The sequence below is a fragment of the Papilio polytes genome, unplaced genomic scaffold (assembly GCF_000836215.1).
Source record: "Papilio polytes unplaced genomic scaffold, Ppol_1.0 DF822845.1, whole genome shotgun sequence".
Taxonomy (NCBI): domain Eukaryota; kingdom Metazoa; phylum Arthropoda; class Insecta; order Lepidoptera; family Papilionidae; genus Papilio; species Papilio polytes.
Window position 1 is genome coordinate 5624454 of NW_013526359.1, and position 16045 is coordinate 5640498.

The 16045-nt window shown below is 33.7% G+C and overlaps 3 protein-coding genes across 3 annotated transcripts in view; 1 reads left to right on the forward strand and 2 right to left on the reverse strand.

Moving 5' to 3' along the window:
* LOC106105361 (DNA polymerase subunit gamma-1, mitochondrial) overlaps positions 1 to 8878 on the reverse strand; it is a 9824-nt gene extending 946 nt beyond the window's left edge. Inside the window, exons 1-15 of the mRNA XM_013285652.1 lie at positions 8542 to 8878; positions 8192 to 8387; positions 7638 to 7795; positions 6649 to 6851; positions 5804 to 5952; positions 5228 to 5441; positions 3997 to 4580; positions 3661 to 3876; positions 3463 to 3568; positions 3265 to 3395; positions 2746 to 2912; positions 2033 to 2156; positions 1269 to 1449; positions 590 to 762; positions 132 to 274 (exon numbers count right to left, since the gene is read on the reverse strand). Of these exons, the coding sequence (XP_013141106.1) occupies positions 132 to 274; positions 590 to 762; positions 1269 to 1449; positions 2033 to 2156; positions 2746 to 2912; positions 3265 to 3395; positions 3463 to 3568; positions 3661 to 3876; positions 3997 to 4580; positions 5228 to 5441; positions 5804 to 5952; positions 6649 to 6851; positions 7638 to 7795; positions 8192 to 8387; positions 8542 to 8822 (3026 nt within the window). The 5' untranslated portion in view covers positions 8823 to 8878. The remainder of the gene's footprint in view (positions 1 to 131; positions 275 to 589; positions 763 to 1268; positions 1450 to 2032; positions 2157 to 2745; positions 2913 to 3264; positions 3396 to 3462; positions 3569 to 3660; positions 3877 to 3996; positions 4581 to 5227; positions 5442 to 5803; positions 5953 to 6648; positions 6852 to 7637; positions 7796 to 8191; positions 8388 to 8541) is intronic.
* A 325-nt stretch (positions 8879 to 9203) lies between these two features.
* Positions 9204 to 10946, reverse strand: LOC106105367 (AP-1 complex subunit mu-1). The gene is made up of 2 exons (XM_013285658.1): positions 10824 to 10946; positions 9204 to 10673 (listed from the first exon to the last, which is right to left on the reverse strand). Exon 2 carries the CDS (start codon positions 10664 to 10666, stop codon positions 9398 to 9400), a length of 1269 nt encoding a protein of 422 aa, XP_013141112.1. The 5' UTR covers positions 10667 to 10673; positions 10824 to 10946; the 3' UTR covers positions 9204 to 9397.
* A 263-nt stretch (positions 10947 to 11209) lies between these two features.
* LOC106105549 (peptidyl-prolyl cis-trans isomerase 7-like) lies at positions 11210 to 15176 on the forward strand. Its single transcript, XM_013285928.1, has 5 exons — positions 11210 to 11501; positions 11910 to 12047; positions 12567 to 12673; positions 14167 to 14355; positions 14935 to 15176. Exons 1-5 carry the CDS (start codon positions 11423 to 11425, stop codon positions 15079 to 15081), a joined length of 660 nt encoding a protein of 219 aa, XP_013141382.1. The 5' UTR covers positions 11210 to 11422; the 3' UTR covers positions 15082 to 15176.
* Positions 15177 to 16045: the final 869 nt, after the last annotated feature.

The following is a 16045-nucleotide window of genomic DNA, read 5'->3' on the forward strand; positions in this document are numbered from 1 at the left end:
CCAAATTGTTTACTGGCCACTCTCTTAGCTCTTAGCTTAAAACTTCACCGTAGAACTATAAAATGATTAACGAATTCTTTTACAGTCACTGGTCACCTATACTATTATTTTTATTTTAAATAGTTATAAAATTCTTACCAGCAATCTCTTCCAGTTTATTGAACATGTCAGACTCAGTGCCGCCGAGCCACACGGGCCTCTCGAACATGTCTTCAACTTTCTTACTGCTAAGTTTCGCGAGCCGCGTCGCCTGGTACCCGGACATCTCTACTGTCTATACAATAAGGTGCAAATTGCAACAAATTTGGAATTTGTTACTGAAAGTGCATAAAAAATTAAATTGACCATTAAATATGCATTGTAATACTATTATATTTGAACATTGTCTATTGTATTCAAATAAGAACAATTTAAAATAAGTTTGTTAAGAAATTTAAATTTAAAAATAAAATATAGCTTTTATTTCATTCGAACACAATTAGTTCGTGAATTGTGTTTGAAATTAAGCAAATTTTTTTTTATTTATTTTTTCTTTCTGCACTATAATAACATTTAACAGTCCGTTTATATTAAGAAAACAATGAATTACCTTTCCCTCCAGATCTTCATCAATAAGGCCTTCCATGTATTTCTTTTTCAGCACATATACGCGCCGACCTTTAGTAGAGCTGAACATCTTTGCGGCTTTGCTCTTAGCTTCAGATATCGTCATAGTCGGATTAAATTGTTTTAACAATCTCTCCGCAAAGTTTTGTCCCGCACCTATCGCATAAACTTTAATTTTATTAACAGAAAAATAGTAATTTTATTGGAGATGCGTTACCTATCTTTTAATCGACGGAGGAAGGGACTCACAGAAAGGGGATAATACCCTTTCTATGCGGGACGCATTTACGTAGTATGGACCTCTTATTTGGGGGGGAGGTTCCTAATAAACATACATTTATTTTTGACTAGCTTTCACCCACGACTCTATTCGCGCGGAATGAAAAAAAAAACAAAAGCAAGTAGCATATGTATTCTTCCAGACAATCCTCTATATCTATGCAAAATTTCATCGAGATCCCTTCAGCCGTTTTGGCTACAAACTCTAACAAACATCCATCCATCCATCTAAACTTTCACATTTATAATATTAGTAAGATTATTTTGAAGAATTCTGCTAATTTTCAAAATTCATGCAACCTCAAGTTCGAAATCAGATAAAATTTTCCTCAACCCCCAAATATGTTAATCTAGAACATTTTAGGAATCACTAGTAAACTGACCATATATCCTAGCATAATTGATGACTTTAGCGTGGTCCCTGTTAACACCGGCTGCGGCCGCGGTCAGCGAGTGCAGGTCAGTGCGACGCGCCTTGTCCCCCGCTAGCACTGCCCACCCGAACGCCGTGCCCCCACACACGCCCGTGTTACTGTCCCCCAGTAGCGCTGCTATCCATAACTCCTGTTATACAACGATTGTATACAACACTTCGTTTTTTATATTAATGGAAATGTGGTATAGCAAATAACGTAAATCGACATTAGCGTATATAGGTAGAAGACGGACCTCCATTTGGCTTTCTTTTTATGATTTACGCATCTATAGCGAAAAAATTAACAATAGCTTTTGATATATTAAAACATAAGTTTTGTGTTAAACTTACGTGCACCCGGTAATATTCATCATCATCATCATCATCATCATCATCATCATCATCATCTCCCCTGCCTTATCCTACTCCCATAACTCTATCATACGTCATCTCAGTCATCACTCCCTTCATGATCACGTCACCTTTCACGTAATCCATCAATATCTTTCTAGGTCTACCTCTAACGGTGTACCCCTCCACATTCATAATAGCACTCAGTAATATTCATTTACTGAAAATCAACACTAAGTGTCTATTTTATTGAGTAATGGATATAAATGCCACAGTTAGTCTTAAAACTCCAATTATGTGACTTTTGCAACATGTTCTATATGATTGTATTAAGTAGCATAAGTAAACCTGAAGTAATATTAATTGTAAATCGTTATATACCTGTGAATCTACATCAGCGCCCACAAAGTGGTAGCCTGGCGGTGCTTGTACCATAGCGCGCAGCTCCGAGCCGATGCGCTCCGCGTGAGCATTGCTCGCCGTCATCCACGTCGGCTCGCTCGCTCTGCACCACAACGAGCAGTGGATACGTAACAAATACACGCAAACACTATAGCAATTATGACCCTAGTATATAGTACTTTTATTGTAACCAAATATAATCAGCAACAGTTTAATAGTAGAAGAAATAAAATGCATTATTTTTGACTAGAAAGTTACTCCCAGAAGTGAGAGCATCGGTGGCACAGTTGTTAAACACATGGTCACACCTACATCTACAAGTCCAGGTTCGAATCCCCACCTGGACTAATATTTTTCGATTTCGTATTTCATATGTACGTTTATCTGAAAATTTTACGGTGAAGGAAAACATCGTGATGCAACCACATATAATTCCAGCGTTTATTTCATAGAACGAGATCACTGCATTTGATTGCTGGACTGGAATATATAAACTAGGCATAATAAGTGGTTCACTTTTGTCAAGTATAATTGAACAGTTGTAATCAGTCATAGACTATATGGTGCTAGTTAGCGTTCATACTGTGTCAGACGCTTGACAGTCCAGTTCAGCGCTACTGACCAACTGTACTGGCACAGTGTGTTTGAGGCCTAAGGGGAATCACGAGTAGGAATATTATCATGCAACTGACCGTCTCGTTAGGGTCCCGCAGACGACAACTTGAGGTATAATAGCGCCGTACTGCCGACTGCTGGGCAGCGGCGGCAGGCGGCGCAAGGGCAGCCACACTACTTGCTGCGCGCGGATGCGCTCGCGATTGTTGCGCCAGTACGACATCATACGCGCGAAACTTAATACCTACACGCATTAAACATGGAAAATATATAAGAAAACTATTGTGGATCTTTGACAATGAAAATCCTGTTAGAATTTTGGTCTGTAGTGATGTCTGTGGGTATGTGGGCGCTACTCTCAATAATTTATTAACCTATTTGGATGCGGTTTTTACTAATGTATTATAGTTAACAACGCATAACATTTAGTAGTCATTTTATCTTAATAAGTTCATACAAAAAAAATTAAGACAATTGAAATTACAGTTTCGTAGATTTAATGTCCAATGTAAGTTGACCTTAGATTTCTTTGGTCATATGTATTAAATAGGTATCAGTTTTGATTAGACAGTAAACATATTGTAATTTTATTTTACCTTTTCGGCTTCATTCCCCTGCGCCGCGAGAACATTCTGACTGAACATATTAAGAAAATCCTTGGCGAGAGGGTTGCCAACTTTGTACTTCGGCCCATCTTTATGCGGCAACCTTAGGAAGTGACAGCAACCTGGCAATTTTTAAATAATTTTTTAATCACGTATGATGATGCATTTGTATATGAATAGTTTTAATACCTTGTAGCTGTATCCCGCACCACACACCAAGGCCGTGGTACTGATTAGCTGCCGCTTTGTCGTCGAATTTCTTCCGAGCATAATACGCTTTTCTACTAAGATCCTCCTATAATTATTTTTTTAATAAGGAAAAAGACAATGAACAAAGTTACATCAGAATATTTATTTCTATATGTCGTTTAAAAGTAAATTTCTTACCTCAACAGTCTTAGGAAGCACATAAAGTTCGGTATCCACCTCCTTCGGAGTCTGCACCAAGGGGCAAGCTTCTAGAAGCTTCTCCAGCGGTAACTTCGGCCCCTCCACCTCTTCCTCCTGCAGCCTGCTGTACGGCACCAGGAAGCCCCAGCCTTCGCCCTTGATGTGATGCAGAGGGTAACCTTCCCACGTTAGACGAAGGAGTTTGGGTGTAATCTAAAAAAAGATAGTTAAATTATTTAAAGATCTCGTGACTAGATGGCGTTGTTTACAATTTTAAAATAATATTATTGACAATTCAGTCTAGATTGAAAAAATACTTAATTTTTAGATTACCTGCATACTAGTTGTTATATTATTAGCGCCAGGTATCCAATCGATATCTTTGCTGGGTTTTGTACATAATTTTCTATACCAAGCTGGGTAACCGGCTAAATACGGTCTTTTGACTGGCAACATTTTTCCCATATCATAGAGATATGAAAACTTTTTGGTTATATCTACCATTTCATTTTTTGTAACTGGTTGGTTAGAATTACAATTTTTGTTTTCTATCGCTTTTAAATATTCTTCACAGAGTATACTACTATTATTAGTACTTTGAATATCTATATTAGTTTCATTAATATTATTTAGATCTTCTAAATTTTCTGCCTCTTTGGGAACTCTGTTTATGATATTTGGTTCTTGCATGTATTTCTTTTTATAGGTTTGTTTTTTTAATTTCAGATTCTGTATCGACCAATCTTGATCCCACATCCAGAGATCTTTCTTATATTCCTCATTATTCATCATTTTGCAAGCTTCGTCCGCTTTTAATGATAATAGTTGACGGGATTCAAGTTTTAGATCTTCAAATATTGTATCAGATGAGTCTATGTATTGTTGCCAGTTTGAATTTACAGGCAAATATGCTGTACCTATATCATACATTTAATACAATTAAAAATATATATAACAGTAATTAATAGTGAATTATGGATGGTACAATTTTAAACTGTATTTTACTTAAAATTAAATTTATCATCTTAGAAGTTAGAAAGTTAATAGTTTTAGCAGAGCGTCGGTGGCTCTGTGGTTTAAGCACTTGACTTGCAATCTACAGGTATTGGGTTCGAATCCCGCCGTCATGTACCAATGTGATTTTCGATTTTTCGAATTTTCATATGTACATAATTTAGCCGACGTTCTCACGGTGAAGGAAAACTTCGTGATGCAACCTGCACATATCGGAAAAGATTCAAAGATATGTGTGAAGTCAACCAAACCGCACTTGGCCAGCGTGGTTGACTATAGCATAGTCACCCAAACTTTAGGGTAGGCTCCGAGCCCCTCGGTGGGGACTTATAGTGAGCTAGTGATAGATGTGATAGATAGATAGTTTTGGTGTAGTGAAAATTAATCTATAATTTTATATAGTTGGAGGTTAAATTGATCCACTTCTATAGAATAGAGCACAATGTTAATTAAAACTTACAATAGATGTCTATACCACTATTATAATAGTTGTATAATATATATAATATAATATGTATTGCCGTTATTCCTTAACAATCTTGTAACTTACCTAATTCCAGCATACCAGCCAATGTGACTGGATGTGGGAATCTTTCTAGAAACATCGGTAGAAGTTTGCTGAGTACATTATGCGTCGCGATGACGTCACGCGCGCAGTATTCCATCAGTGTTTGAAAGTTCTCGTGAACGTCCTCCATTGTACCCTCGACAAATATGTCTCTAGTCTGCTTGTCTATTGGCTTACCGCAGTATAGATTATGTACCTGAATTAATTCAGAGGATTAAATTAATTAAGAAAAAACTAAAGCATCATTGTCACTTTTTTATTGTCTTAGGTACCTTAATGAATAACGAATTATTGAAGATTTAGAGAAAACAATGGTTAACTTATTATTATCAAGTATGATATATCTGGAGAATATTATTAAGAGATGTAAGATCTTAATAAAATCTTAGTAATCACAGACTTATTAAAAACAGACATATTTCTATCAATTTTAAACACGTAAAACATTCCAAAAAAAAATCCATGGACTAAAATTGACAGCCAGTGTAATGTGTGAATATAATTTGTGATTTCTATAAAATTATAACAATGTTAAGATTTAAAATATTTTTGAGGTACCTCTGTGAGACTGTTCAGTGAACTTATATCAATCCAAGTGTCATCGGATGGGTCAGGTTCCTTGTTCTTAGCTTTAAGCACTGCTCTCTGGTAGCTGGTCACACCACTGACGCATGTGTGCATCGACATTGTATCCATAAAACGTACCCCTAGACACATATATGGAAAATATATTACATACCACTTTAAAAAAAAATATATTTTCATTTAATTCCAAATTAACTTTCGCTTATAACTGTTTTGTTTGGATTAATATTCTCTAGGAAATCTTATCTATACTTATATAATAAATCGTAAACACACGCTAATAAACTTATAGGGTGAGTAAATTGGAAAAAACCGTCTACAATAAAGGGACAAAAATTAACTAGCCAAGAGCAGCAAAGAATCAAGGTTGCCTTGGTTACTTAAATTTTCAACCAATACCAAGGGTATTGTCATTTGATTTTGACATTCGAAATTAAAAGTTTTACAGAATATAAACAATAAATTAAAATTTCATTACATTACAAGGATAAAGAGGCATGGGAACAGCTAGTAATTAATATAATATGGACTCTAATATGAGCAAATATTTAATATATGTTGTCTTTATATTTAACAGTAGTTGTTGCTCGCGACTTCGCCCGAGTGATATTAAAAAAATATAGCCTATGTTACAGATAAATTACCTTCCTAATAGTGAAAGAATCATTAAAATCGGCCTAGTAGTTTTTGCGTGAATCAAATACATACAAAAATCTAAAAATACAAACTTTACTCTTTATAATATTAGTATAAATAAGTTGACTACAGAGGTGTTTGGATTTGACCTTGAAGGGTTAATAATATTAAAGTTTATTTACCTGTTCTTTCAAGCCAATACTGTTCTTTAACTTTAGCCCGATCATATGATACATTATGACCAACGACAATTCTAGGTTCCGATAAATCGTTCACATTCAACTCTAATTCATCCGTTTCTAGTGGTATTAAGTCCTCATAGTTTACATTATCAAAATATTCTTGAGGATCTCCAGTTGCGACTCGTGAACTGACCCAGCCATACCTAAAAATACAATCTTAAATCATAAATAAATAAATTCGTTTATTTCAAAAATACATTTACAAAAGTTTAAAACAGTTGTTAGAGCATCCTTTTAAGTATAAAATACCTGTGACAGGATATTCCGTTCTTCCATAACATAAATTACACTTAATAATTTAAGTAACACTTCAACCATAGAATTAAACAATTTAGTAAAAAGAAATTAACAAATCATGTGGGTAGAAGTGTTCAGTGTTCAGTTCAGGTTCAGTGAGTCATTATAGGTGTTTGCTTTAAATGATGAGAACTAATATTATAAATGCGAAAGTTTAGATAGATAGATGTTTATTAGAGTTAGTAGCCTAAATATCTTGACTGATTTCGTTAGATTTCCGCACAAATGTAGAAAGTCTTAAAGAACACATAGGGTACTCGCTTTTGTTTTTTTATTCCATGTGGAAGGAGTCGTGGGCGAAATCTAGTTGTTAAAAAAATTTATAAGCATGACTGTTTGGTCAGGCTTATCAAACTTTAGAATCTAGTATAGGCTATTGTATTCAGCAGCATACAAGTCTTATAGAGATCTGCTAAATCCAAGTTTTTAAGATACATATTACCAAACATCCATTCATCCATACTTTGGTTTTAAATTATTAGTATGATATTAACCCTTATTTCAACAGAGTTTTTTTGTAGCACTCACATATTATTCTCTAAACTAGTTCAGTAGATTTATTAACATTACTTACTTGTCACACTGGACATTATCGAATTATGAGTTAGAAATAATAATCTGTAAAATTTTACCATGCTTCGGAAGATGCAGCACATGCCAGTGTAGGTCTCTTGCCTGCGGACATGAGGACCTCCACATCAAAGATGACAGCATCATCAGGTGGATATGGAACTGGCTCAGGAGGACCAGTGCCTGTATATTTACACCAACCTTTTGTTCTTGACCATTTCTGAAAACAGTATTTGTAACACATCTACTTTAAACATGTGAAAATGACTTGCATTATCTATTAATTTATTTTGAAACAGTTTAGTGTTTGTTTTATGATGCATATTAAATCTGTGGTTATAGCCTTATGAAGAAATAGTTTAGATAGGTTGGTTATAATTTCTCATTTCCAATGAATTCAACTATTATAACTAAACTAGCTTTCGCCCGCGACTCCGTCCGAGCGGAATAAAAAAAACATTAGTAACTATTCTGTGTTCTTCTAGAGTATCCTCTACATCTATGCCAAATTTCATCAAGATCCTTTCAGCCGTTTAGGCTACAAACTCTAACAAACATCCATCCATCCATCTAAGCTTTTACATTTATAATATTAGTAAGATGGTTTAGTTTATACCTTTGGCAAAGGAGGTAGTTTAGATACAGCTAATTTATTTAACAATGTTCTATATGGAGCACATTGTTTTTCACCGATGTTATAGAAATGCTCCTCTATATCATTTCCTTCTAGTTTTGGCAATTTTAATTTAACATCTGGTAGGCTAGTGTAATCTTTATAATTAATACCATGTTTTAACAAATTCTCCTGGCATCTGAAATAGAGATTTAAAAAAAAAATTAAGGCTATGTTGCATTCCGTATTTAACTATTTTAAACAACGAATGGCAAGTTATTCGTATAAAAAGATATAATCTAAGTTAAAATAATTTTATTTAAGTCGGTAGGTTTGGTACAGTTTTGTATTACTTTTCAATTAGATTTGGATCTACAGCTTCAGATGTTTGTTTAAACAACTGCTCATATATATTCTTAGAAACCATCTGTATGTTAACTTCGTTAACTCTAAATTCATTGGAGATATTATCGATCTTTTTTTCAATACTATCATCTTTCTTAAGGTTAGCTTTACTTGTTTTGTTTTTACTTTTTATTACTATTGCTTCGCTTGCAGGCAGGAAATCACAGTATTGTCTTAAATAGAATTTACGTCTTTTAATATGTCTTACTAATTTATTGGCGATATCCATAATATTTAAATTTAAATCACCAAAATTCAAAACAATAACAAATACTTAAAATGCAACTGTCAAAGTCAAACTCAAAACCAAGTGACATTCCAATAAAGATTAAATTAATTGCATAGATAACACATATATTTATTTGTCCATATATTTTGTTTATGAACCTTATCAATAAAGTTCTCAGGACTACTTTCAGGTTTCCCTTTTGTGGTGTATAGATCTTCAAATTACTAGAAAAACATAATACCCAGCTTAGATAATTATAGAAAAATCCCAAGACAAAAGTGTGAAGTAGAATCCTTTATTTTTGATTAAATCTTGTAGTAATCTCATTTCTAAAGGTAGGTTTGTATGGAGTTGTACTTTTAGATGTAAAGAAAATACAAATTTCATGAAAAATATTTATTAAAGGGAAGAATAAACACAACTACTTAATAATAATAACATGGTCAATTAATTATGAGACTAATACTTTCAAATAATAAAAACAATTAAAAATGCTGATGTTCAATTCACTAAAGTGGTACTTAAAAATAGATTAGATATAAATAGAAGGAATGTTATGTTGAAAATTAATTATTTTAATTGGTTCGCAATTGGTAATCACCATTTTGTGTGATATATCTGACCCATGGCAGAGCCTGATAGCCACTCTTCTCAATAATCTTCAGATATCTAACTTGTATTCCTGAAGTAGTGAAATATGGAATTTCAAATTTAACTTGAATTGGAGGCTTTCCATCAACTTCCTCACATTCTACTGAAGGCAAGCCAAAGTGAGCTCGCATCAAATATTCTTTCCCACCAGGGAATGATTTGATAGACCATGTTATTGCATTTTGTTCAGGAGTGTACTTTACACTGCCAATAGTTGTCTTGAATTTAGGTGAGTCTGCATCAGCTGGGACGGGTATGATAATTTCAACATTATTTGCAGTTGAACGTCTTTTGAATTGAGATTTTGCTTTAATCATATACTCAACTCTTGAGTGTGCATGACGTTCAATCACAGATTCTATCCAAATCAGCGGTTTCACATGAGTGTTCAATCTATATGACATCAGCTCAAACTCACCATCAGGTGGAATAAAAGAGATGGTTCTATCGTTTTCAAATCTAGACAGTCTCACACACTGATGAAACTTTACATCTTCTAACTCAACAGACTTGGATTTTCCTCTCCCAGTACTTTCAAATAGAACCTTATCATTTAACCCAAGGCGCAATTCTGGCATACCAGATAAATAAACTCGCATTTTGATAGCTCCAACTATTTCACTTCTCAAAACATTACCATTCGAGTTTGCTAGTAAGTTTACAGATTCAATTACATCTAAGAAGACCTCATTTTTCCTATACTTTATACCCTCAGATCTCCATGAGACAGCATTTGTTACCGCCATTGGAATCCTAGGTTGCATTTCTAATTTATGGCCTTCCTGCGTTATGTATTCTTGCAGGATTTTGCTGTCAGTTGTTTGAGGATACCCAAAATCTATAAGTTCATCAAGCAATTCGTAAATAACAACAAAGTTATCACGAATACTCTCCTCTTCAAGTTCCTTGAAGTACTCGGCCATGACTTCTACAATTTTATATAAAAATACAAACACTAGGGCAATATTTGCATTTTTTCTTGTAGTTGAAACAATGTAGAGATTGTTTGTTTTAATGTAAGCGAAGGTACACTCGCTAGTCTGTAGCAGAGGGCTTAGCATTCCTTCTTCTTCTTTCTCCATCAATAAGGGCATAAACTTGTCTATGACACCCAGGTCTACATCGCCGCGGTAATTGCGTGATATGAGGACTTTGCCTTTCACGTCTAATATGTATATTGCTGACGACGACATTTTTAAGCTGAAAAACAATTAATTACAGTACATACACGGTAACATGTAAAAAATTAAGCGTTAAAAACCTGTTTTGCACTCAATCATCTGGCGAAAGAGATATTGCATGTAATAACAAAAGCAGCAAGAAATGTTGTAAAATTAGTAAAGTATATACCCGTGTGGCTGAAGTTGCTAAAAATTAACAAATTGTTGCTTAATTTAATAAAACTTCATCGCGTCTATTGATAACCGTGATGACGCAATGAGACGTATTTCCATCGAGTGACAAATGACATCTCTTTGACAGAAAAAGGCAGAGTATTGAGGAAAGGTTCAATTTTACAGAATTTTTCAAAGATTGTCTTGATTTGCACTTCAGTAAATTAAACATTCATGCAAAATTACTCATGAAAAAGAATGAAAATTCTATTGCATGTAAATAAAATTCACCTTCAAACTTCGTATGTTTAACTATTTAATAGAAGCTTAAAGAAAAAGTCGAATGAAATGTCTATGTCAGCAAAATGTCATTACACATCTTGCTCCTGTGTTTCTGCTAAAAATCTAAAAACAGTCTATGATTAGGGTAGGTCAAGGAATTTGGATCCCGTCCTTACCTCTTCGTGTTTATTTTATTTTTCTTAGTGTTTTTCTATATTTTCTTAGTTAAATAATGATAGTATCTATTCAGATCACGTATTTATTGTTTGTTTGTTAGTTTTTATAAGTTGACAGGTATCACAGCTATAAATGTATTTCATGATTTGCTAAAAAATGATATCGGGGTCTCAGCGGAGAAGGCAACAAAGAAATCCTTTAGTGTTCTTAGATATTGTGACTGATGGCGAGCCAGGTTAGTCTAGTCTATTAAAAAGTTTTCTTAAACAAGTGAAATTTTCTTTAATCTAATATGTTTCTACGCGACATGCACTTTATAACTGCATTGCTATGATTTATTTATGATTATTCCGAGTGACTGACTTCAAATTCAGTTCAGTGGGCCGAGGTCACGTAACATTGTAGAGATGAATTATTCATTAGGGCATGTTTATGGTGTATATGGATATATCAATAGACATTTTATTTGAAATATCTTGAGCGAAATACCCAATGTTCATATACATATATAATTTCATTTACCTATATTAAAATAATCTACAAGACATGTTTTGCATTATCCTAGTAAATTGTATTTAAATTAAGTAATGTACATAAGAGCTATTCAAAGCTAAACATGACTAGTGAATTGATTTTATTTCAGCTGGAAGAATAGTAATAGAGCTTAGAGCCGATATAGTGCCTAGAACTGCTGAAAACTTTAGAGCATTGTGTACGGGAGAGAAAGGAATAGGTACCAATGGAAAACCACTGCATTACAAAGGAGTTCGCTTCCATAAAGGTATATTCTTATAAGATTCTTATCAGATTTTATACCATGTAATGTGCTAGCCAGAATTATAAAAAAAAATAACCATTAGAGCATTGCCTATGTTTAATAAATACTAGTAAAAATCCAATAAGAATATGACCTCAATTTGATATTTTCTTCAAGAATTCATCCACATGGAAATAAAAATAAGTCTATGTGCTCTTCCCAACTATGATTTACGTCTATGCCAAATTTCATCAAGATCCATTCAGCTGTTTAGGCCACAAAAAAACAAACATCCAATCCATCCATCAAATCTTTGCATTTATAACATTAAGGGCCTGTCCCACCACAGGCTGATAGAAGCTCAGATAGCTTAAAAATGATGTCACTTTCAAATAAGATAACAAAAACCAATATTCCCATCACATTTTTTACATGTTGGATTGTTATCAGACAATTTACAATTTAGTGGGACTGTTGAAGATACTTCAAAAATGTTTAAGTGTTGAGATGGAATACCCACTAAAGATTTGTATTTATTTCCAGCTGTGTCTCAGTTCATGGTACAAGGGGGGGACATTGTCAATGGAGATGGCACTGGAGGGGAGAGTATATATGGACCAACATTCGAAGATGAAAATTTTAATCTCAGGGTAATTATATTTTGTTTTATTTAAAGAGGCTCTTGGCTTTATTATTTATTAATCTATACAACTTTAGTAAAAAGTTTTAATAGACAAATTTCTTTAAAATTCCCTGTAAAAAATGCAACATTAAATAACGGGATGAAAATAGTACCCTGGTGACTTTGCATTTACTAAATACTTATCAAATGTGTGCTTGTTACAACCAATAGCCATTGGTTTGATTTAAATTTTATTTCTAAGTTAGCAAGTCACATTGTACACGAACAGCCATGTGAGGGCGCTTATGTCGGGATAGCTGAGTTAGCTATAATTCTTGCCTGTCGTAATAAGTCTCATGTTACTGAAATGTGCATATGTTAAATACATTTGCTATTGTGAAATTTTGTAATTACTAAATTTAATACAATAAATCAATTAGATCAGAATTTTTAAATGTAGATGTTAAGAATAGGCTTTAAATTTAAATGATGGATTGTGTGAAAGAGAAAATGTATGGGAGGTAATAGCGGCTGCTAGAGAAGTATGGAAGAGTACTGTGACGACCCAAAAGTCAAAAGGAATCTGTATCTTACGAATTGTATTTGTAAAATCTACGATAGCTTGAAGTTATTTTTTTTATAATATAAGGTGGCAAACGAGCAAACGGCCACCTCAATCCACCGAAATGGAAAGTGACCTCTGCCCATAAATATCCTCAATTGTAGATGTGTTGCCTACCCTTAATTGACGGTTAAAGTCTTAACATTAAAGTAAATGTCTTTATAAGAGTTTGTTTAATACTGTTGTATGACATTAACTGGTACTTATATTTTGCTATAAGTCATTAGATATGTGATATTAGAGATATGAAAGTGATTCATTTCTATATAAATCGAGGTAAACATGTTAATAAATATTAAATATGTAATTTCACAAAGTAAACAATATATGCATATGTTTGTTTGATTATTGTTTATATAAACATATTATTACTGTTAGTTTATATGCTGATGTTACAAAGTAGGGTTGAACGCAGTAAAGTTAAACATGTGCTGGAATAGCTTTATTGCTAGGTGTTTACAACCTTGGACACTTCCTATAAGAAAATGCATGTCATGATGATTATAATATATGCGATAGCCAAATAATAGACAAAAAAAGAATTTTATGTCTTCTGAAAATAACACAATTTTTTGAATTATTTTAAAGTTAAATAAATCATCAATTAAAATGAAAGATGTACGCTTTAAAACAATTTATATCAAACGGTAGGCAACACTTGTTTACAAGGGAAAGTCTAAATCTCAAAAACATTTATAAATTAAGCACAATGGCGTAGCTCTCTTATTTATCTCATCTTACCAAATTAATTTACTATACCCAATATCACTCAATATCTAAGTTCATAGTTCTAATAAAAGAATTATTAAAATTGAACAACCAGGAGCAAAGTTATTAAGTAACAAAAAACATACATATGAATTGATTTTTTTTTAAATAAATAATAATGCACTTTCCAGCACGACCCCGGCGTGGTGAGCATGGCCAACAAAGGCCGGCCGCATACCAACGGTTCCCAGTTCTGCCTCACCAATGTACCGTGCCCTCAACTTGATGGACGTAATGTAGCCTTCGGGCACATACACTCCGGTCTCGGTTTACTGGCTGATATACAGGCGTGTGCTGAAGATAACGGACGTCTTACTATTGTGAGTAATGATTGGATAATAGCTTATAATACCTCTCGTGTTGTTTGTCTGTGGTTTTGTGTGTGTTAATCACAAAAACTGCTTGTTTATTTTTAATAGGTTTTTCTTTAATTTGTAGGGGTTAGTTTCAATTAAAGTTTATTATGATTTTCATCGTGATCTGTCTATAAATAAAAAAGTTGTGTCATTTGATTTTCTATATCATGATATCCTAGCACATACCTAAAGCCTAGTGGGAATCATACTAATATTATAAATGCGAAAGTTTAGATGGATGGATGGATGCTTGTAAGAGTGTGTAGCCTAAACGGCTGAACGGATTTCAATGAAATTTGGTATAGATGTAGAGGATAGTCCGGAAGAACACATAGGCTACTCACTTTTGTTTTTTTTTTAATTCCACGCGAACGGAGTCGCGGGCTAAAGCTAGTGGTAAAATAATTAGTAGTAAATTAACATAAATCTACTAACTAATATTAGATCTCAGATTTGCTTGGTATTTTAAATTTAAGTATAAAGTTTAACTTAGCCTGTAACACTGGAGAACTTTATTTACTATGTTTGTTGTAATTGTACCAGGAGTGCATAATAGCGGACTGCGGCGAGATCTTGAACCCACTGGACTGGGGCGTCTGCTGCAACGACGGTACGAGCGACAGACTGCCCGAGTACCCGGAGGACTCCGCCTGCGATACGCTGCCTGTAAGTATAACCAGGACTGCATAAGTTGAGATTCAAATTGTATTAGATCTCGTTAAACTTTGGTTAATGGCGCCTAAAGATCGAAATTAGCCATAAAAGTACCCAACTATCAAAAATATATAAACGTAATCAATAATTACTAGATACTTAGACACATAAAATGGTTACTCAAATAGCGTCAAAGTGTAGATTCTCTTACTATTTACAATAATTATTTTGTGATTTTAAAATATTTTCGTTTTCAATCTTGTGAACACACTGTATTTTAATCAAAGGAACTGATATTCCTGTTGTATTGTTCGCATCTATTTATCCTTTGTAATTGTTAGAAATTAACAATCAAACTGGCATAAACAATGTCACAAAATTGTTTACTGTAATTGTGTAAATATGTATATGTATGTACACGTCATATGTGCTCAGTTTGATCTGTAATTCTATTGTTATGGTAATCGTTAGTTCAACCGTTTTTTATGGTAAATTACAGCTAATAATAGATTCTAAGCTATAACCGGTGAGGTTGGGTTTTACAATGTAACTATATCCTTTTTTATTGCATTGGTATCAGAAGTAATCGCACATTTTTTTTTTGTTTATAATCCTAGGTTTTTTTTGTGTTCTTCCTCTACAGCAGGGTTTCCCAAACTATGGGTCGCGACCCACTGGTGGGTCGTTAAATTTCCTAGAGGTGGTCCTGAGTTGTTAAACTTTCATTAGATGGGTTGTATCCCAGGCTACTTTGGGCACCACTGCTGTACAGTGTCATAGGACTATAGCTTGAATTACAATATTTAGTTATTGTTATGTTTATATTTTTGATTCGAAGGTCCAACATTTTAAGTGTTTTCGAATCGATATTTCGATATTTTTAATCTTTATTTTTCCCTTAATCTATGTTTAATTTACTACCCGTTTCTGGTTTTTTTTTATAACATAAGGTGGCAAACGAGCAAGCGGCCACCTGATACCGCCAAAATGGCGAAGCGAC

Coding starts and splice junctions, on each gene's coding strand:
- LOC106105367 (XM_013285658.1), bottom strand. CDS start 10,666: ATGTCGTCGTCAGCAATATACATATTAGACGTGAAAGGCAAAGTCCTC.
- LOC106105549 (XM_013285928.1), top strand. CDS start 11,423: ATGATATCGGGGTCTCAGCGGAGAAGGCAACAAAGAAATCCTTTAGTG. Junction 11,502..11,909: donor TGTGACTGATGGCGAGCCAG/GTTAGTCTAGTC, acceptor ATTTTATTTCAG/CTGGAAGAATAGTAATAGAG. Junction 12,674..14,166: donor ATGAAAATTTTAATCTCAGG/GTAATTATATTT, acceptor TGCACTTTCCAG/CACGACCCCGGCGTGGTGAG.